At 35.9% G+C, this 23,075-nt stretch overlaps 1 protein-coding gene and 1 pseudogene across 6 annotated transcripts; one reads left to right on the top strand and one right to left on the bottom strand.

Annotated features, from left to right (window-relative positions):
- The first annotated feature begins 395 nt into the window (after window positions 1–395).
- Window positions 396–13,904, top strand: LOC130745373 (alanine--tRNA ligase-like; annotated as a pseudogene).
- A 1,259-nt stretch (window positions 13,905–15,163) lies between these two features.
- On the bottom strand, window positions 15,164–20,855 carry LOC130745371 (KIN17-like protein). Of its 6 annotated transcripts, none has more exons than XM_057597571.1 (2): window positions 20,459–20,855; window positions 15,164–16,700 (listed from the first exon to the last, which is right to left on the bottom strand). In XM_057597571.1, the coding sequence occupies exon 2, from the start codon at window positions 16,629–16,631 to the stop codon at window positions 15,435–15,437; it is 1,197 nt and encodes a 398-aa protein (XP_057453554.1). In that variant the 5' UTR covers window positions 16,632–16,700; window positions 20,459–20,855; the 3' UTR covers window positions 15,164–15,434. The 6 variants fall into 6 exon arrangements, with proteins under 6 accessions (XP_057453554.1, XP_057453558.1, XP_057453556.1 ...); XM_057597575.1 differs by having other exon boundaries at window positions 20,584–20,855; XM_057597573.1 differs by having other exon boundaries at window positions 15,164–16,691; window positions 20,584–20,855.
- Window positions 20,856–23,075: the final 2,220 nt, after the last annotated feature.

Raw genomic sequence — 23,075 nt, 5'->3', positions numbered from 1 at the left:
CTACTTAAGCATAAATCGACTACCCTAGGGTTGCAAGATTCCATAATTCCAAGTTAAATGGTGAATTCAAGTTGAAATCCAAACTTACTTACCTCTAGGTTCAATGCAATGAATGGGGAGAATGGGTTTGATGATGGAGACGATGGTACACTTTCCAGATGATGATTGAGGCAAGGAGATCGTCGGTCTCGAAGATTGGAGAGCAAGGGTTTGAAATGTTTTGGAGCGCTGAAATGGGTTTTGGAAAAACCCCTGTCATTTACATAGTAATATAATACGGAACTTTATATTCCGTATTGAATACGAAATTTAATATTCCGTATTCTTGTAAAGGGGGTTTTTCCGTAATTTCCCCACTTTAAGTGGGGCGCGGAGCCCCATAGGGGGGCCCCAAACCCAACTCCCCAAACCCAGGGGAGGCCCCAAACCCAGTTCCCCTTGACTCTGCTCATATCCTCTCTTCGTAACCGTAACCCTCCTCCGTTAGCGCCGCCACCTTCATTCCATTTTCGCGGCGTCTCCTCCTCTTCCAGATCTCCGGCCACCGCCATGCCTGGACCAGACGCTCTCGATTTGGAGTGGCCGGCGAAGCGCGTCAGAGACACCTTCGTCAACTTCTTCAAGGAAAGCAAGAACCATGTGTACTGGCAGTCTAGCCCTGTCGTTCCCTTCAACGACCCCACCCTCCTCTTTGCCAACGCTGGTACTCTTCTTCTCTTCACTCTGTTATTGCATCACTCTGTGTGTGTGACTGAATGAAATGAATTAACTATGTCGATTTTCAGAATTCTATTTGTTTTTCCAAAGTCTGTGTCAATCGTGTAACGTACCCTGAATTGGTATATGATAATCTATTAGCTTCTTAGTAATCATGCCTTGTGTTCTGTGTAAATTGTGGCATGTTTGGAAATACTTCAGTTCTACTATTGATTATGGGAAGAAGCTTATCAAAATCAATTTTGGGATGAGGATTTCTTTTTGTATTGATCTGTTGTGGATAGCTTGCATTGGTGATTGTGTATTGTTAATTTTTTAAAACTATATACAGTATTGGTTATTATGGATTCATTGTGGCATGACAGGTATGAACCAGTTCAAGCCAATATTTCTGGGAACTGCTGATCCAAACACTGACTTGAGCAAGCTGTCTCGTGCTTGCAATACCCAGAAATGCATACGAGCGGGTGGTAAACACAATGATCTTGACGATGTGATACCTACCATCACACCTTCTTTGAGATGCTTGGCAATTGGTCGTTTGGGGATTACTTTAAAACAGAAGCCATTGGCTGGGCGTGGGAACTTCTAACCAAAGTATGCTTTATCAATTAGTTTTTTTTTGGTATTTAAATCTTGCTTTCTTGAATTATGATCCCTTTCGCGACACAAGGTGTTCTGTGCTTGTGAATGATTTCTAAGGAACCTAGGTAGTAACTGAAGCTACCCATAGTGGGCTATGTAGGTTGATTCTTCTATGTTACCAGGCTTTTGTTCTGCTTAAATGCCTTTTGGTGTTCAGATCTCATTAGTAGTAATGTTCTTCAATTGGTAATTGCATCATTATGTAACTAACCTCTACTTCCATTGTATCAATTGTACCATGCCTACCAGTACTGCGCTGGGTTTCACTTGAGGAAGAATGGCATTTGTGACTTATATATGATATGGGAGCTTTTAGCGTTCAATCATCAATATCAGTTGTGAAATTGTAAATCCTGATTGGATTTTATGTTCACTTGGATAAATTAGTAATCTCATCCAAAGAAAATGTATGTTAGAGTGTTCAATTCAATTTGATATGCTCGCTAGTCGATGTTGTTTTTGGTGACCTTGTTTTTTGTGGTAGTGTGCAATATAACCAAATGGAGAAGTTGATAGCTATTTAATTCCTCAATTCATGAAATGTATGATTATATCTTTTACTTGTTTTTCAGGTTTATAAATTACCATCAGATCGGATTTATGCAACCTATTTTGGTGGTGATGAGAAGGCTGGTCTTGCCCCTGATACCGAGGCTAGAGATATATGGTTACAGTTTTTGCCTCCTGGACGTGTGCTTCCTTTTGGCTGTAAAGTATGCTTTTGTTAATCACTATGTTTTCTCTTAAGTATGTAGAATAGAATATGTTGATAACACATGCAAGTTATATTTATTATTATGGTTAACATTTTTATAATGTAATATTTTATAAAATACTTGTAATTTCTTTATTTGAAAAGATTGTTGTAAACTGCAACTTGTAAGCGTTGTTATCAAAATTGGATCGGACTTTCTGGTTTGACATGTTGAACTAGGAACTTATTAGGTAATTGATCCATTTAATTCAAAACGCCAGTTGATTCAGATTCAGTAAGAACTGGTCCAAAATATGTGGAAACTGGTGGTTCAGTGCTGGTTTGAACCAATCAGTTCACCTTTTAATTTAACTTAAAATGTTTTGCCGTCAAATAAATGTCCAATGCAATGCCAAGATAGACAACATGATTATTGATTTTTATCTTGCAAGACATGCAATATGCTCATTTTATCATCTATTAATAAATAACTTCCATGCTTAATGAGTGTTGTAGCTGCCTTAGAAATGGCGGTCTTAATTTAGAAACTATTTAAGCTGTCCTTATCTCAAGTACTGGCATCATTTTTTAAGAGGGGGAAATCACTAAAAAATGCATATGGATTTTTTAGTAGTTATAAGAGACGTAAAACATGCAAAATCTATTTAACTTTATACTAAAAGTTGTGTCTTGAGTGGATCCTTATATCTAACTAGGTTTGTATGTTTGGATAGGACAATTTCTGGGAGATGGGTGATACTGGTCCTTGTGGACCTTGTACTGAAATACATTTTGACAGAATCGGTAACCGTGACGCTGCATCATTGGTTAATAATGATGATCCTACCTGCATTGAGATATGGAACCTTGTCTTTATTCAGGTATTATAATGAATTATAGAGGGACTAACCCCCCCCCCCCAAATGTACTTTATCAGTTGGTATTACTAGAATCCATTTTATAATGCATCCAATTTATTTCTCTCTGTATGTCTCTTACAGTTCAATAGGGAGGCTGATGGCTCTCTTAAATCTCTGCCTGCAAAGCATGTTGATACAGGCATGGGTTTTGAACGATTGACCTCTATACTACAGAACAAAATGAGCAATTATGACACCGACGTCTTTTTGCCCATCTTTGATGCTATTCAGCTGGTATGTTGATATAGGGATTAAAACTTATTGTATTTCCTTACATTTTTGGATCAGTAATATTGTTTAGCCTTTAACTGTATGATATCTGAATTTGGATTGTAATTCTTGTAATGGAGTGTTACTTATTGCCCTTGATAAGGCAATGTGTTTAGTATATACATGGTAGAGAGAAGAGAGAGGATTTCCAGATTTGTCAGGACCAACATTCCTTTTCTGAAATAAGTTTTAGTGAAACTTTCAAATATAATATTCTTGCAAGTTTATTTGAAGTGATATAAACGAGTAATTACATGTTGAGTGTTGAGCTCATACTCCTTGTAATCTTCATTTGTCACCATGATTTTTCCCCTATTTTGCAGCTTTTTGTCTTGGACATAAACACGTAGTTCCCTGTAGGTCTAACCACGATAAGTTCCACTTCCATGCCTGATTCTCTCATTGTTTTCTGTTTGTGGACCTTGTTACAACTTACAAGTTACAACACTATCTGGGTCTATATTTATTTTTACTTTCACTCTTGGTGCCTCTTGTGATATTTCTACATCTTTGTACAGCTTCGTAACTTGAAGTTTACCTTAAAAGAGAATCTATAAAGCAAATTGTAAATTCTACTTGCTATTGTCAAATGCTCCTTATTCTTTCATTGTTATTAGCTGCCTATATATGTAGTTGACCGATTGTTTTGACAAGTCGTGGCTTATAATTAAATGTACTTTTTCAAATTCCATTAATGGTTGTATAATTTTTTGTTTGATTTTTCTTTGTGTAAAACTTTTAAAGGCAACTGGTGCTCGGCCATATTCTGGGAAAGTTGGACCAGATGATGCAGATAAAGTTGACATGGCATACAGAGTTGTTGCCGATCACATCAGAACTCTGTCATTTGCTATTGCTGATGGGTCTCGCCCTGGTAGGTTATTGTAGACCTGCTATCTTTGCTGACAATTTTTTCCTTCACAGTTCATAGATTTTGACTTTCTAGCTTCATCAATTTGCTGCCCCTCCCCCGCTCGGTCTTGAGCGAGCCCTGTTCTTCAAAGATAGGATTGTGACCTGTAAAGGGGTGCACTAATATGATATATTCCCCTTAACCCATTTATTTAGGCTTTTGACTTCTTTATTTTTAGTTGTCTATGTTACAAGCTGCTGACCAGTTTGTCTGTTTGAACGTTATTTAACTCTCTTTTTTTTGAAGATTAGCATCTCTACCTTTTATGTTTTTTTTTAATGATAGAGGGACCTCCCCCATCTTAAATATGTTATTTATTTATTTTTCTTTTGAAGGTAATGAGGGCCGTGAGTATGTTCTGAGGCGTATACTCCGTCGTGCTGTTCGGTATGGACGTGAAGTGTGATAGCATGAACAGTGTGCATGAACAGTGCTCGTGAACAGTAGCAGTTAGAAAGTTATTATTTGATTATTTGTTGGGGTAGTTATTGGGTTAGTTATTTACATCAGTTTATGTTAGTTATGTTCTATCAAAACTGCCTAGGGGTGGTTATTAAATTTCTAGTTATAAATAGGAGTTGTGGCTGTTAGTTTAGACATTCAGAAATTGGGTGGTTGTCATAAGGAGAGACTGGACTCTCAAAATTCCAGAATTTGTAGGAGAGAACTGGCTCTCGAACACCAGTACTTCCATAAATATTCTGTAATAAATTCGGTTCCTATCAATTTGGTATCAGAGCACCATCCAGGTGCTGTGGTGCAATTGAATCGTGAAGAAATGGAGAAGAAGACAACAATTAAGAAAAGGGAAGGTAAGGCGTTTCCAACCTTTGATGGTAAAGAGGCTTACTGGTGGTTGATCAAAGTGGAGCAGCACTGTGAGGCCATGGAAATGGCTGAAGAGAAGAAGTTCTCGGAGGCTGAGATGGCTTTGACGGGAGATGCTTTCTTCTGGTGGTATTTCTGGAAAAGAAGAAACCAGAATGCAAAATGGTGGGATTTTGTGAAGGCTTTACTGAAGAAATTCCAACCAGAAATGGATCCTGACATACCAGTATATGTTAAAGATTCTAGAGAGGAAGAAAGCCCAAGGATAAATGAAGTCTTGGAGAATGCAAGAGAAGGCCATTTAGTAGAATCAAAATCAGAGATGATAGAGACCACAGTAGAGGCGGAGAAATCCTTAACCTTTGAGATGCAAAGACCCAATCTTGAAGCAGAGGTTGTAAGAAGAGGTGATGGAGTGAGTCTTGGACCCCGGTGGAGAAAGCATCGAAAGATCCATCAACAACCGAAGACGATGAAGAGACGCAAGTCTCTGAATAAAGAAGGGGAGCCAAGACAGAGGAATGGTATGTGGGTCAAATGTCTTTCAAGGATCAAGCATCTTCCACCACAGGCATTGAACAGACTGCAACACTTGGCATCTGCAGAGATGATCTTGTTGAAAGAGGGGAAGACAGGAACAAAATGGGCTGCGTTAAGTGGTTTGACCAACTTCAAACAGTGGGATCCAGGAGGAGGTATTTTTCAGAGTCAAACTCCAGAAGTACTGATTAAAACTGCAGAACATTTGGAGCAGCCAACCTACATTGAAGGAGCATTGCCTACTTCCCACCTTGAGGACAAGGTGGATCTTTTAGGGCGGGGTATTGATAGGATGAACAGTGCGCATGAACAGTGCTCGTGAACAGTAGCAGTTAGAAAGTTATTATTTGATTATTTGTTGGGGTAGTTATTGGGTTAGTTATTTACATCAGTTTATGTTAGTTATGTTCTATCAAAACTGCCTAGGGGTGGTTATTAAATTTCTAGTTATAAATAGGAGTTGTGGCTGTTAGTTTAGACATTCAGAAATTGGGTGGTTGTCATAAGGAGAGACTGGACTCTCAAAATTCCAGAATTTGTAGGAGAGAACTGGCTCTCGAACACCAGTACTTCCATAAATATTCTGTAATAAATTCGGTTCCTATCAAAGTGCTAAAAGCTAAAGAGGGATTTTTCAATGGGTATGTATAAAGGTTAATCACTTCAAGCTGTTGTCAGAATCTAGATCTAGGCCCCGTTTGGAAGAGCTTGTTTGAGCTTATCTGATAGCATAAGCTCTTATGCCAGTGTTTGGGAGAGCTATGATAAAGAGCTTATGCTTATATATAGCTTATTTTCAATTTATTTCAATAAATATTTCAAAATAGTTTATAAATAAGCGCTTATGTCATAAGCACTTATGACCATAAGCGCTTAATTAAGCTGTGTTTCCAAACGGGGCCCTAAAGCGTTCTTGCCCGATCCTTCATCCGTGTGATATATGAATAGTGAAAACTTATATTATCTGTTATTATAAATTTGGTCTATTTGTTTAAAATATTATGGGGATCTGATCAGAGATTCCAGGCGTGTATAAAATTATTAACATACATTCTGTTTGTAAAATGCTTTTCTGTCCTCAATTTTGCTGTTTCTAGGCTTGTAAGCGTTGTGGTGAATGTGATGGGCGATGTTTTTACTGAGCTAAAACAACAGGAAGCGCACATTAGGGACATAATTAAAGAGGAGGAGGAAAGTTTTGGCAGAACATTAATTAAGGTGAGGGGCATATACATCAAGATGTTTATATGGGCAATCACTTGTCAATATCCTTGACAATCATCACTCAGATTAGTTTAGTTTCTTGAAAACTTGATGTTTTACCCTTTGTCAGTGGGTTGTTTTCTGATTTTTCCTCTACTCATTATACGTTTACAAAGTAAAAATAAAGCAAAACCTAACTGTTTTTACTTCTCCAGGGGATTGAAAAATTTGAGTCATCTGTTCGACATGTTCAGGGAAAGCTGCTGAGTGGGGAGGCAAGTAGAATCTGTATTTTCAGTGCTACTTAGTTGTCATATTTGCTTATTTTCTTACATTTTTTACTTTTCCTAGTTACGTATTTTTCTCGGGTTTTTGCAAGTATATGCAGAAAACATTTAATATTTAACCTTTAATCAAACATTTAATTTTTCTTGGGTTTTTGCTTATTTGCTCTACTATTTTATAGTGTATTAATATTTTGTCTTCGGAAAGTCAATTAAATGAAATTCTAATTTTTGTAGGGATCAGTACTGCTTTTTGGCATACTGCAGTTAGGTGTTGATGATTTGATGCTTATAACTTGTTAAGATCCTACATTGACTAGGGCTATTGCCAAAGAAGTCCTAATAAAGGGCAAGAGAATTCTCACCCCTAAGCTAGCTTTTAGTATAGAGCTTAACCTAGCTCAAATTCTTAAGTTAACTTCTCAGTTCTCTCCAGGTCTGTGTTAACGAGTTCATTTTTTGGGTAGTATAAGACTGTTGTAATGAAAGAGCAAGGAAAGTACAATTAAGATGTCAAGATATCCCCCCATAATAAAATCAAAATATAACGTTGTGTTGTTTACATATTGTCGAAACAGACATTTCTCTAACTGTTGCAAATTTTTGGCTAGTGTCTTCCTATAATTTTCCCATATGTTGGTCCTGAATATAACAAAATTTTAACGTTTGGTGTTTTATCCAAAACATACGACTGCACATATTTTATCTTATTGGTGACGGAGTTGCAGTTGAATCTTATACCTGATAATTCATGATTACACAAATGTTTGATTCCATTTGCATAATTGTCATATAACTTAATATATTAATTCCTTAGTTTTTTGTGAATAGGCCCACCCATGGGCTATTTCTCAGGCAGCTGTCTCTTGATTACAGGAAGCATTTGTCTTGTGGGATACATTTGGGTTCCCGTTAGATCTGACTCAGGTAGGTGGTTTGTTTCACTGTAATAATGTATGGAATTGGAATTGTAGATCTACTATGCTGTATTATTTTTCCTTAACAATTTTCTATTTGTCAGTTGATGGCTGAAGAAAAGGGATTACTTGTTGATGTGGAAGGTTTTAATAGTGCCATGGAAGCTGCAAGAGAGAGATCAAGAAATGCTCAAACAAAGGTATCTTGGTTTTTCGAATTTATCTTTGAAGTTTCTTCTGAATTTTTAAGACACTAATCAAATCTCAAACATAGACAAAAATAATGACTAAAAATTAAACTAATTCAATCTTTTCCCCTGCTCTCTTTCAAACTTTCTTGTGTTATTTTCAGCAAGCTGGTGGTGCCATTGTCATGGATGCTGATGCTACCTCTGCATTGCACAAAAAGGGCATTCTCCCAACAGATGACAGCTTCAAATATGTTTGGTTCAAGGTAAGAATTTTGTTATTTTTTTGGGGGAGGGGGATTTAAGACAATTTAATAGTGAAGGAGGCCACCAAGGGATAAGAACAGTTTTTTTCCCTTTATAACCATACCATAAAATTTAAGAGTGAAGTCATACATAAGAGGCTTCCTGTATTCACGAAATGTGAACATCACTAGAACAAATTTAACTTAGTTTTGTTCTGAATGCCTAACTTATACAACTACAAGCACTCCATTTCAGCCACTGACACCAAAGTCAATTATGAGTGCTGTGTTTACATGAACTGAAGTTTTTATGCCACTTGTTCTAGCCAAAATCCTTTTCTTTGTTGGACTTAAAACTAGCCTCCCAATTTACTTAATGTTGCTCTTAGTATTCCCAAATCCCAGCCCCTTACAGAAGTCAGTTGCTTTTGATCTTCTCTATTATATATCAGCTATTGAAGATAGAAAAGTGTGAAGGTATACTAGATGTAGAAGGTTTTGATCTTCTCTATGTATTGACTTGTGGTTATAAGTTGAGCCGTTGCATTAGACTCCACACTATAATGCTATATGTTTATCCACTTGATATTCTTTTTAAACCGACTACCATGCCTTCCATTGATTTATAGTCTTCTCCATTTCTTTTCTCAGGACCATCAGAGTGTGGTAAAAGCAATATATACTGTTTCTGAGTTTGTGGATTCTGTTAATACTGATGGTGACATTGGTGTTATTCTGGAATCTACAAGCTTCTATGCTGAGCAAGGTGGTCAGGTATTAAGCCTTGTAAATAGTTTATATTTATTTTGCATGTTCGTTTGATTTGCTTTAATTAAAAGTTATGTTTGTTATTCATTTCTTCACTTATAAACTTACTTTTGGCAAGTAAATATGATGAAGTTTCTGGAACATTTTTGTTTTATTTTTTAATTTTTGTTTTATTCTGCAATTTATTTTTTAATCCATCTGGTTTTCAAATTTATCTAACTTCCTCCTCTCCATGAAGTCAGTCAACAGATTTTACTAACAGCTGCATAATATATTATATGGGAATCATATTGAATGGCCGACAAATTCTTTGAATGGTATATGTGTTGCTGTCAGCCATCTTAGTGTGTAGCATTTTGCTTTCTTGTTTATGAAATAGTGTAGATGCATGAGTATGATTCTTAGGAAGGACAATGGCTGGCCTGCTGTGGTTATTCGTATCCATTACCTTGCTTGTATGATGAGTTAAAGAGTATTTATAAAAATCTAAGCTTAGAGGAAAATTAGTAAGTATGACATCATTTATGATAAAAGAAAGTAATAATTGGATACTTGGTGTAGAAGTTATTTCACCAAGATTTCAAACTGAAATTATATGGTTAAAGGCCTGTTCGTTTAAGCTAAAAAAGGATTTTATGATTATGGTATATAAAGTGATTTATTTCTTTGAGATTTATGTAAACCAAAAGCTATTTTAGTTTTTGTTATAATTATATTAAATATGGTTTCCCCTTAACATTGTCTCTCATATATTGTAACAGCTTTTTCTGAAATCTACTCAAAGTATGTTATCGAAATAAAGCTTATCCAGACACCTTGAAAATTTTCAAAACTAATTTTTTAATATTTTTTTCGAGAAAAGGGCTTAAACAAACACATTTTAAGTTTAACATAGCAAACTTCAAGCAATAGAAATCATTGTAATATAATAGAAGAGTATTTTGGCAATGCTAGACTTCAGTATAAGTAAAATATTGGTAATGCAAAACTTAAATTTAACTAAAACATTGGTAATATAAGTCTATAAGACGTTTTGAATTATGATAAAACAGGATACTATTGATTTTGCTAAAAGAAATTATCAAGCAAATTGGCTATATTCTTCAATGTGGACAAATTGACAAAGGACCACTACTTGAAAAATAAAGACCTTAAAGAAAACATTCCACTACCAAATTTTATCAATATTATATATGTGATGCATTTCCCCTTTTCTTTTACTCAGATTTTTGATACTGGATCACTTGAGTGTCAACATGCTTCATTTCAAGTTCGTAATGTTCAAGTTTTTGGAGGCTTTGTCCTTCACATTGGTAATGGAACTGGTATCTCTGTTGGTGACAAAGTAGTATGTAAGGTATTTTTTTCTTTTCCCCTTTTGCTTCAAATTCCTCTTTCTTTTGTTATTTTTATTACTTTTTGATTGTTTGTAGTTGTCTGTATTTATGTATGATCTTTCATTGCTGTTTCAGGTTGACTATGGAAGACGTGCCCTTATTGCCCCAAACCATACCTGCACACACATTTTAAATTTTGCTCTTCGGGTATGTTGAAAGTGTCCTTCAATGAAGCCTTACTAATACTTTCACTGATCTGTGTGGTAATTGTTGAAATTTCAAATGATGAATGCAGGAAGTACTAGGTGATCATGTTGACCAGAAAGGATCTATTGTTCTTCCTGAAAAATTGAGATATGATTTTTCTCATGGTAAGGTTTATTCAGTAGGAGTTAGAATAATGTGAATGTAAGGAGTTATTATTTACTATGCTGCAATAATAGGCAAGCCTGTTGATGCTGATAACTTGAGGAGAATCGAGTCAATTGTTAATGAGCAAATAAAAGCTGAATTGGATGTAAATGCAAAGGAGGTTACTCTTGCTGATGCCAAGCGCATCAATGGTTTGCGAGCTGTTTTTGGAGAAGTAAGTAATGTAATTTCACTGAATGTTCTTGCTCATCCAGGATCTTGTTCTTCAATATTCTGCTCTGATGTAGGTCTATCCTGATCCGGTTCGAGTTGTATCAGTTGGAGAAAAAGTTGAGGATCTCCTTGCTGACCCCGGGAATGATAAATGGTTATCAATATCATCAGAATTATGTGGCGGTAAATATGATAGCTAATACTTTGAAACTTCCTTTCTGAGTTTCTGTTTGAGATTTCATTTTTACTTGATCTAGGTACCCATATTTCAAATACACGTGAGGCTAAAGCCTTTGCACTTTTGTCTGAGGAGGGAATTGCAAAAGGAATCCGCAGAATAACAGCTGTTACAACTGAGCGTGCTTATGATGCAATGAAAACGGCCGACGAATTTGAGCAGGAAGTAGATCATGCAGCTAAATTAGAAGGAAGTTTGCTGGAAGAGGTTGGTGTCTTGTGTGTGGTTTCTTTTTGTTCTATTGCATTAGGCTTGTGTTTTTTCCCATTCTAGTTGGTTTGGCCCGTTCAACCAATTGGACCTTGAATTCTCTGGCTTGGTTCATCGCTAGTGATTGAAGATGGTTGAAACCAATGTCCAACTGGCTGAACCAGCACCAGCCAAAGTGAGCATTTGAATTGTTAAATATAAAGATTATGTGTCAAATCAAACGGACTCATAAAATGACAACTCTGAACCTAAGATGAAGGTCTATTGAAGCCTCTTCAATATACTGGAAAGCATTGAAATACTCACGAGAATGAAACCTCATCGTTTTGCATTCCTGAGACACTAATAGTTGCTCCCTTATACATTTCTTTGATTGCTCTAATGCAACCAATCCAAACATTTTGCTTTTCAAGAGCCTTCTACAAAACCTTTAAACAATTCTAGTTAGATTATCATGTATTCTAATAAACTCAACATTTTTTTCCCAACTCCTTTTACTCTATTCGAACATGTGTGTTGATTGATTTGTCTGTGCTGGGCTTTGGGAGTATGATGACTGAAGCTAGTAACACCTAAACACACTCACATGATTCTCTCTTGCTCTTTTTCTCTTTCTTTGCATTATTGACACTGATTTTCCTAGCAGGCAGATATGCAGAGTATGCTTCTTTTCCAAAATTGTAATTAGTGGACTTACTATTTTCCCTTTTGTCACAGAAAGTTTCATATCTGAAAAGCAATGTGGAAACATTATCAATTCCAGCAGCCAAGAAAGCTGACATCAAGACCAAGATAGCCCGGCTTCAGGTATAATATATAATGGAATAAATTTGTGGTCTTTATGCCTTCTCCCCTGTTGCACTATTGTATCTTTTTTAATTGATGTGCTTTCATTTGCTCATGAATGAAGTCTTGTATTATAGTAATATCATAATTCATGTAGGATCAAGTGAGAAAAGCACAAAAGCAGGTTGCCGAAGAGAACAAGCGTAAAGCTGTAACAATCACAGTTGAGAAGACTGAACTCGCTGCTTCAGACGGGAAAAAATTCTGCATATCTCATGTTGATGTTGGTCTGGATGTAGCTGCAGTTCGTGAGGCCGTTACGAAAGTCATGGACCAGAAGGTAACTTATTTTTAATGTATTTAGAAACTATCTTTGTCTTCAGCATTGTATTATGTTGGTCTTGTTTTTGAACTCCATGAAGTCACCTTGTGTCCCCAGCAATTATATTTCCTCTTAACTTCAAATAGTAACTTGTAGCAATGCCGGCTTATGAACAGGGGTTATCCGTGATGGTTTTTAGCACTGATAAATCTACCAACAAGGCTGTTATTTGTGCTGGGGTTCCGGAGAAAGGAGATAAAGGTAAGCTAGATGTATCAGAGTGGCTGAGTAATGCTTTGGAGCCACTAAAAGGGAGATGTGGTAAAGGAAAAGGTGGTCTTGCAACAGGACAGGTAAGTATTTGTGTGATTACAAATTGTCACTTTTTTAGTAAATATACTAATTGCTATTATGGTATGGGAATATTTAATTCTTGCATATATCCTTTGATATTCAATAATTTATACCACTTTAAGCATGAGAAGTAGTGGTTTGAGGATTGTGCTCAGGATCTGCTTGTAGGGGGGGAACTTCAAAAAAATGGGTTGGGGGCTTTCCCTAAAATAAGGTTCTCTACGTATATCAGCATCAAATCTTTAACTAGGTTCTTAAACAACTTTCATTTCGATTATATATATGATTTTTGGGATCTAATCCTCCAATTCCGCCATGGACTGGGTTAACCTTTCTTGCTTATGATATGAAGAATATGGTCATTATATTGCTGTGATTGTATTTTAGACTTGATTTCAACAATCATAGGAGCAATTTGGTTGCTTACTTAGTAGGTTCAGAAATGTTAAATTGAAATTGGTATAATTTACCATGAATTTCGCATGTGGCGTGTTGTATTGGATATCATACTGATTTTGCTTACGCTCTATCGTTTTCAGGGTACAGATGCTTCACACGTAAATGAGGCTATGGATCTTGCTACAAAATTTGCATCCATGAAATTAACTTAATGGTATATGTGGTGAATGCATTATACTTTCATAATCATTCAGAAGGGAAGGACGCTTTGTGGTAACTATTAGATCGAGATCACAGATTTCTAATTTTTGTGCCTGATATTTTCTTGGGTTATTGCCTTAGAGTTTTTTTATTATTATAGAAGCATATATTATTTCACAATACATTAGAAATTGCTTTGATGTTAGCAGGCAATATATTTTCAGATATTCTGAAAATTTAAACCTTTAGCTTTGTTGTTATTTGATTTGAACATGTTGATTTTACTGTACATCAACGATTGTGTTCATTGCAATTTTTCCATTAGAAACTTTGTATTTAATATGGTATTTGATATTCATTTTTTAAACTAAAAATGAAACGAGTAGGTAGATGCTTGAGTTTTGTACAAGAATAAGTTTGATACAATAAAATTATAGACCCAAAAGCAAAAGTTTGATACAATATGGTATTTGATATTCGATTGCGCATTTTCTGCCTGGAATTGTTTACGTCTTTTATTTCTATTAATGATTCGGTTTTCACGGAATTGAATTTGAACTTTCACGTAGACAGGTAAAACATAATCAACATTTTTATATTTTAATCCAAACGAAATTGACAAGGTTATTTGTATTTAAGTTTTATTTGGGTTTGATTTATGCAAATCTTCTTATGAAATAGGATACCAACAACTGCACACTCGACCTTTTATATATGATTGTATAAAAGAGATACCAACAACTACTGCACAAACATGTTGATAAGAGGTCGATTTCAGATTTTGTAAATGGGAAAATTTGTATTAGTATTCAGTATATCTCGAAAAGAATTGATTCAGTTGGGAAAAACTTTGGAGATAAAAAAAGAGCAAGATTAGAAAAAAACAATGTAATGATAGAAACGGTGAGAATATAAGAAAGCAATGGAATGGTAGATGTAGTGTGTTTGAAAAACTTTTGCAGATCCACGTTTGACCCTGATCCACGTTTGCAGAAGCAAGAAATAGTTGTTTTTGGATTTCTGTATCCACGTTTGGCCTCTCCAGATTTGAAACCAAACACACGTAATTAGCTATTTCAATCATCCGAACTCCAAAGCTATGAAATCTTCATCAGGATTACATACCAAATGCTTAAAAATGGTGGTGAATTGAAACTAGAAATTGTAGGACACTCTTGTTTATTCACGATGGCCAATTGACATAAACGGTGCTGTCCCAATAAAGATCTTACTATTCCATGGACCAGTTCTCCAATACAGGTGAGTTCCATTAAACAACACAACACTTCCATGCATCCAAGTGTTCAAGAGAAGCAGAGAAACACCCACAATTTGCGTGGCAAAAAATTGATATTAGAATTCTCCGCTGTATGTTGAGGAAATGATTCTTTGTTATATCTTTATTAGTTTGGATCAATATGCAAATGAAATATTCAACAAAGGGATACTGTGAAATAAAAAATAAGAACACATGTAATATATTAAAAAGGGTGTCAAAATATTATTGGGTCACATCATACCGAAAATTGGTTAGTGATTTAGACAACCCCATATGCAATATATAACGAAATTATACTGCAGAGACAGGGAGAGAATACGTATTAAACCAAGTAAAGGCACATATTTGATTTAATTCCTTATAGTCAAAACCAAGTCCAAATCAATTTTGGTCCTTTAGCCAATAGAAAAAAAACAAAAAAACAAAAAGAGAAGTACATGTCCATTTTACAGTACTCAAATGACATGCAGTTTGATTTCCAAAGACAACAAGCAAAAATGATACCTGTTACATGGCCTTTCTATATAGAAAGAAGGTGGTACATAAGAACAAAACTCCAATTCATGCAACTTATAGAATCACTGATCAAACTCACTGGGCTACTTTACAAATGTCCTCATATTCCACAGCTTTAAGGACCCTACCATCATAGGGACCTTTCTCTATCTGCACCTTAGCGCAAAAATGATCTGTATCCACCCCCAGAAGCCTAGCAAGTGATCCGCGATATGCCCCATTGACTATTTTTACACGGCCACCAACTTGTGGAATCACAGTTTCGAGTTCAACCTGATCAACCCTGAGCACATGCTTGCTTTCAAGCATTTCTATTTCCCCAACATACTTGTCAATCACCTTCCGCACTACGCCTTTTTGCTTGTAGTACCCCTTCTCTGCCAAGGCTTTGCTCATAACCTTAACAACAATTCCCTCATGCAACCAATAATCCTTCCTGTTCATTTTCTCCTTTTTCTTCTCTTCATCCCTCATCATTTCATCCAAAGCCGATTTTCCACCACCAATTTCTTTCCTCTTCAAATTGTTTCCATTATTCCTTTCCTCATTTTTCTCTTCACCAACCTCATCAAATGCCACCCTCGATTCTTCACGTTTTTCCTTGGTCCCAGGTCTAGCTGATGTCCCAAGAGAAAATCCTATCTTAACTCCATCCTCTACATTAAATTCCCTTGGAGGCTCAGCCTGTGAAGTCTGATCAGAATCGGAATTGGGTGGCTGCATCAATTGCTCAGCCTTTTCAATCTGTTTCATGATCTCCCTCTCTTGCTTTTCTTCATCTGCCATATCTGCCTTGATTCTCTTATTCTTCATCTTCTCCTTGAAAAGGGTTTCTGAATCTCTATCTATGTATGTAATGAACCATCCCTTGGGTGTTTCATCAACCTTGCACTTGCCAGTTCGACCCAAGTACTTTACAAAATCAGTAAGCGTAGCCCACTCAGTGGAGTTCATATGAACGTGGTGTCTATCGTTTATGTATTCATTATACACGACAGTGGCAGCTATGCGGCTGAATCGGTGGCTGCGCTTCATGTGCTCAAGGAATGTTTTCTCAAACTCTTCAGAATAGCCATCAATTATCCGAGTTGGGTTTTGCCCAAAAACTTGCATTTGACGTTGGTGCCCTTCACTCATGCAGTGGCATTTAAACCCATTCTCATCTCGGCATTGCTTCTGGCACATCTGGCAATACCACCGAAGCTTCTGCAGTCCTTTTGCTTTGATTCGATTGGCAATTGCCTTAGGTGTGAGAAAATCATTTTTCCCCATTGAGAATCTGGATGAAATGTCAAAATGCTATAAATAACCCCACCTAGTGCTTACTTCCTCCTATACAAACTGACACTATGTTAGAAAAAATATAAAACATAAAACACAAAAACAGAAATATCATCAGCAACAAAATCAGCATCAGAACAACAGATAATATTCTTAAAACACTAGAACAAGAAATAGTAGAGTTTTTTAGCAAGCATCTGAACTACAGCTATAATCAGCAAATATCCGATAACTATGACAAGTACACTGATAAATGAATACATTTGCTTTGCACTAGAACCTATCTGTTTTACCTTCTGTGATTGACATATAGAAATATGTAAGTGACTTCAGTTTCGAATAACAAGCAAGGTGGACGCAATGAATGAAGAAAACGAGCAAAACTTGATAAAGCTGCCACATGTATAGACAATCTCTCGAATATTCATTTAAACTCAGAAAATGAGGTTCTCTCGCTTAACAGCTTTTCCTCTTTAACTACATAATTTACAACTAAAAATTCATTGGATATACCATTAAACTTAATCTCCAGTCGAAGTCATCAAATTCCTCACTAGCATTGAATTACTTGTTTCTAACCACCGCAATGAAATAGACCAAATTCATTCAACACTATAAATAACATTTCAAATGCAAGAGTTGGGGAAATGCTGAACCAGGCTTAACAGAACAGTTGTGACAACTCAAATATAAACAGTGAGACACAGAACGAAAAATTCCCTAAAAATCTTAAACAGAATTGAATTCCCAAATTTACAGAAACCCTAAACAACGCGTGTCAATCAAATCAAATCAATATGTGCGCTTTCTTCGATCACAATCACAATTACAAGGTCCCATGAATTTGAAGTTCATGTAAAGTTATGAATATACAGAAAGGCTCTATGATTCCATAGAATTAGTTCAATTTCAGCTTCAAATTAGAGGAAAATCCTATGAAGCACGGACTCGGACACGGACACAGGACACGGACACGGGCGGGAACGCCGACACGGCTAAACTCTAAAAAGTAGGATACGGGGACACGGCTTATATATATATATTAAAAAAAAACATGATAATATGTTCACAAAATTAAGAGAACATTGTACTATAATATGTTGATCAATTCAATACAATAACACACACAATTAAGTCAGTAACAATGCTTCTTAATAGAAGCAAAAGAAGCTTGAAAATTGTACTATTTATCAATATCAGGCTACATTTTACCAAAGATTAGGAGAGTTTGAACTAAAACATCATTCAACCATTAGTCTGACTGTATGGTAATAAAAAATTTCAGAAAGTCTTACATATTTATGGTAGTGTATATGTACATATAATATAATCGATTAGGAGAAACCTTAAGAAACTAATTTAGGATAGTATATCTGTATATTTGTAATTAACACTATTGGTACCTAATCAGACTGATCTTACAATTCTGAAGTACAATGATGTGCAGTAAAATGAGATTGAATAAATGAATTGCACTTAAGGGGTGCAAACCCTATTACAAACAGGAAAAACAGAGAACCAATAAAAGCAAGGGAAGAAAGCCTTCACAGTACATCAAAGAAGGAAGCAAAAACCAGAATATCAATATCCAATACTCATAAACACAAATAATCTAACCATGCTCACTCTCGCTATCAAGTAAAAACTGCAAAATCAGAGTGAAAACAAAATAAAGGTCTTACCTATTTCAAGTAACAGAGAAGGGAAGCAAGAGAGAAGACCAAGAGGTAGGAGGAAACGTCACCGCTGGTGGAGAAGGAGGAGCGCCGCCGCTGGCGGAGGCAGGAGATGAAACACGCAAGAGAAGAGGAGAGGAGAAGAGTCGTGTTTGTGCGTTATGAGCCCACTGAATCATTGTTTTTTATTACCTTTGTTTGATGTTTAATTAGATAAGGTTGTTTATTTTTAATTTATCTTTTTTTTTAAGTCAGAAAATAATAAAAAAATAGTACAAAGTGTCCCATATGTGTGTCCAGCCACAAAGGTGTGTCGGCTCAATATACAAGCCGTGTCCACGCCGTGTCCAAGCCGTGTCCGAGCCAAGAAATAATGTTTTTTTATTCAGACACGCCTCAGACGTGTCCGACACGTGTCGGTCACGTGTCGGTGGCGTGTCCGTGTCGTCCGCGTGTCAGACACGCGGACACGCCTCTGTTTTGAAGTGTCCGTGCTTCCCAGGGAAGAACAAACTAGGGATTTTGAATAGAAAACAGATAATTGAATCGAATCAAATCGAATAGTAGAAGATGAGCAAGGTACCTAGCTGTTGAGCGAGTGAATGGAAAACGCGATGGTTGGCTGTGGAAACCGCCACCGGAGGAAACTACCCTAACTGCCTTGTGAATTGGGTGGAATCGAATCCAAAAGAAAATTTGATGTGGTCATGTTATTAATATATTTTTACTTTTGGTCCTAAATTGTGCAATATGCCAAAATGACCCTGAGTATTTTGAGTTATTCACTTAGGTCCTTTGTTGTTTTGTTAACAACAAAGGACCTAAGTGAATAACTCAAAATACTCAGGGTCATTTTGGCATATTGCACAATTTAGGACCAAAAGTAAAAATATATTAATAACATGACCACATCAAATTTTCTTTTGGATTCGATTCCACCCAATTCACAAGGCGGTTAGGGTAGTTTCCTCCGGTGGCGGTTTCCACAGCCAACCATCGCGTTTTCCATTCACTCGCTCAACAGCTAGGTACCTTGCTCATCTTCTACTATTCGATTTGATTCGATTCAATTATCTGTTTTCTATTCAAAATCCCTAGTTTGTTCTTCCTCTAATTTGAAGTTGAAATTGAACTAATTCTATGGAATCATAGAGCCTTTCTGTATATTCATAACTTTACATGAACTTCAAATTCATGGGACCTTGTAATTGTGATTGTGATCGAAGAAAGCGCACATATTGATTTGATTTGATTGACACGCGTTGTTTAGGGTTTCTGTAAATTTGGGAATTCAATTCTGTTTAAGATTTTTAGGGAATTTTTCGTTCTGTGTCTCACTGTTTATATTTGAGTTGTCACAACTGTTCTGTTAAGCCTGGTTCAGCATTTCCCCAACTCTTGCATTTGAAATGTTATTTATAGTGTTGAATGAATTTGGTCTATTTCATTGCGGTGGTTGGAAACAAGTAATTCAATGCTAGTGAGGAATTTGATGACTTCGACTAGAGATTAAGTTTAATGGTATATCCAATGAATTTTTAGTTGTAAATTATGTAGTTAAAGAGGAAAAGCTGTTAATATCAATGGCAAAAGAATTTCAGTTGCTTTGGATAATATCAAAACAAAATTCAGCATGTATGATTCTAGAACGGCTTAAGCATGATTTCTTAAGGTATCCATGATAAGATTAAGACTAGTAAGCATGATTTCTCAAGGTATCCAAGACTTAAATTAAGACCAGTAAGCATGATTTGTCAAGGTATCCATGACTTAAATTAAGACCAGTAAAGCATGATTTCTCAAGGTATCCATGAAACTTTTCAAGCATATACTCAGTCTTTCCATGTTCAGAGGATACGAAAGCTCATGTGCATATACAAAATCAACTGGATAGTAAAAAAAGCAAAAGACACAGTTCAGAAACCACTCATGATACACAGTTCCAACTGATACTAAAATGACTTTGCTCACTAAGCACAATCACACTGTTTTGGGTTATCATACGTTTGTCTAAAGTGATTCAGAAGAAATTGATGAATATTTCTGATTCTGATTAACCACATAACTCAATATGAAAAGCAAAATGGCTAAATCAAGCATGTAACACGTAAAAGAAGAGATGCAGAACCCTAAATCTCTTACCTGATTCGATTTTCACTGGAAGATTTGCACACAGAAAGCAATGAAAAGGGAATCGCGATCCAAATCTGGTGGAGAAGAAAAGGGAATCGCGATCCAAATCGTAGAAGAAGAAGGGCGAGGCGAACCTGGTGGAGAAGAAAGGCAAATCGCGATTCAGATCTGGTGGAGAAGAAAAGGGAATCGCGATCCAAATCTGGCTGAAGAAACAATGAAGGAGGTTCCATCCATGCCTCTTCCTTTCAATCCATGACAAATCGCAATCCAAATCTGGCTGAGAAGCAATGAAGGAGGTTCAACGTGAAGTGAGAAAGGACGTGGGTGAAATCGCGATCTGAGATAAGAAACATGGAAAGGGAAAAAAGAGGTGAGGTGGGTTTAACGTAACTTAGGGTTTTGAGTTTTAATCATTCTGCGGCGCTTCCCCCAACCGCCTCTGGTTAAACCGCTACAAAATACTTAGTAACCGCTAGAAATTGAAAGTAGACCGCCGCTAATTGACTCAAACTGCGGCGCTTGACTAAACCATCTCCATAACTGCCGCAATGTTACACTTTGCGGCGGTTTTCTTGGAACCGCCGCAGAATAGCCGCCGCAAAGTACCCGTTTTCTTGTAGTGGTATAAAAAAAAGGTAAGATAGGATGGTAGGAAATTAAATTTTTGTCGCTTTTAAAAGTAGATATTCTATTTCACTACATAGAAATTGATTAAAATTAAAAGTCAACATAAGAAATAAGGTTGAATGATGTGATGAATCATATATATCTTAATTAACTTATTTTTTTCACTACATATATGTCTTAATTAACTTAGGAATAAAAGAGCATAACGGGAAATTTTATCACTTTTAGAAGTGTGATTATTCCACTTCGTCACATTGGCCGATGATTAAGTAATATAGATGAAATTCTGAGCAAAATATATATTCCATAACTTTCTAGTATAAGCAATTAAATTAGTCAACATTGTTCCACGTCTCATTATATTCTAGCAATGTAATTGATCAGTCAATATATACTATATTCTCATTATAATATGCATAAATTACCTTGATTGATGCTTCGGCCTCTCTTTTCATTCTCTTCATTCATGCATGAAACTTTCCTTAATTATTTGCATTGTTATCATACAATATAGCCGTTAGCTAGGATCATCTCCAATACAAATATCCCTCCTATATATAAAAGATTCCCTAAGCTAAGAGCAAAATATAGAAAAGATTCAGAAATCTTTGTCTTTGGATTTGATTTGTTTTTTGAGAGGACCAGATTTAATTTTGATATCATGATTTCTGGTGGTAGGTGTGCAGCTTGTAGAAGTCAGAGAAGAAGGTGTCCTTCAGATTGCATTTTCTCTCCATACTTCCCTCCCCAATATCCTGAAAGATTTGCTTGTGTTCACAGAATATATGGTTGCAGCAATGTTGGGAAAATGCTTAAGGTAAGTACTTTTAATATCTACCATATCTGATTTCATTTTTGGTGAAAATGCTATAGAATCACTTCTGGTTAATGTATAAGTCATAGCTTCTAAGTAAACCTGTTTAAATTTTGTTCAATCCTGAAAATGTGTTACTACTATATATTTCATTATAACATGGAAAGAATTTGTCAATTTCAAATTATATTAAGATGGAAAATGTTATACTGAAATTTTAGAAATCATTTTATAGTTGATTTTTAAATCAGAATCAGTTTGTATTGCATGTAGGAAATACCTCATTATCTACGAGAACAAGCAGCAAATAGTTTGTATTTTGAAGCAAAATGTAGGATTGAAGACCCTATTTATGGATGTGTGGGGATTCTTTCTAAATTGTATCAACAAATCCACGATGCAGAAATTGAGCTAGCCAAAATTCAAACTCAGATTGCTCATCATAAACACCTCCAAAACTCAGAGGTTGAAGCTGAACAAACTTGTAAGCAGCACAAATCAGCTGCATGGGACAGTTTCCTTGGTTAAATTTAAAACCTTGTTTTGCAAAAGATACAAAGCAATTGTTTGCTCGATCTTATCTTAATGGTTTTTCTGGTTAAGGTTTTAATGAGGCTCATTCTCAAGTGTTCTTCTCTTAATCTCTACCATGAGAGGGGTGTTCTCATGGATCAATTCATTTTCAATAAATCTGTTTTGTTGGTAAAAAAAATTCTGAAACTCAATTGATTTGGAGTTTTTTTTGTTGCTGTTTTGGGAAACCTTTGAAATAAGGTGATGATTGTAACGACCGAAATTTTTCCTCCATTAGAAATAATAGGATTAGTATTTTTAGTATTTTTTAGCATTTATTTAGTATTTTTAGTATTTTAGTATTATTATTATTATTATGAAAAAAAAAAGGGGATAAGGATGAAAGGCAAGTTCTAGAGAATTCAAAGGAAAAAGGTGAGAATAAAAAATTATTTCAGCAAGGACTAAACTGGGAACTGACTTAACTCTGAGGGACCTAACTATGATTTCAGAAATAGTTTTAATTCAAACTTTGGTTCCTGGTTTTGCCTATAAATACCACAGCCAAGCTCAAGCTCAATTCAGCTCAAATTCGAGCAACCCAAGCCTTGCTACTTTGCCTAAACCTTGTTCTCAACCCCCTGAAGCCTCAGCCACCACCATTAGCCA

Source organism: Lotus japonicus, chromosome 3 (assembly GCF_012489685.1).
Source record: "Lotus japonicus ecotype B-129 chromosome 3, LjGifu_v1.2".
NCBI classification, from domain to species: Eukaryota; Viridiplantae; Streptophyta; class Magnoliopsida; order Fabales; family Fabaceae; genus Lotus; species Lotus japonicus.
The sequence above is the reverse complement of the archived record's forward strand: the minus strand, read 5'-3'. Positions and strand labels throughout refer to the sequence as shown.

Coding starts and splice junctions, on each gene's coding strand:
- LOC130745371 (XM_057597571.1), bottom strand. CDS start 16,631: ATGGGGAAAAATGATTTTCTCACACCTAAGGCAATTGCCAATCGAATC.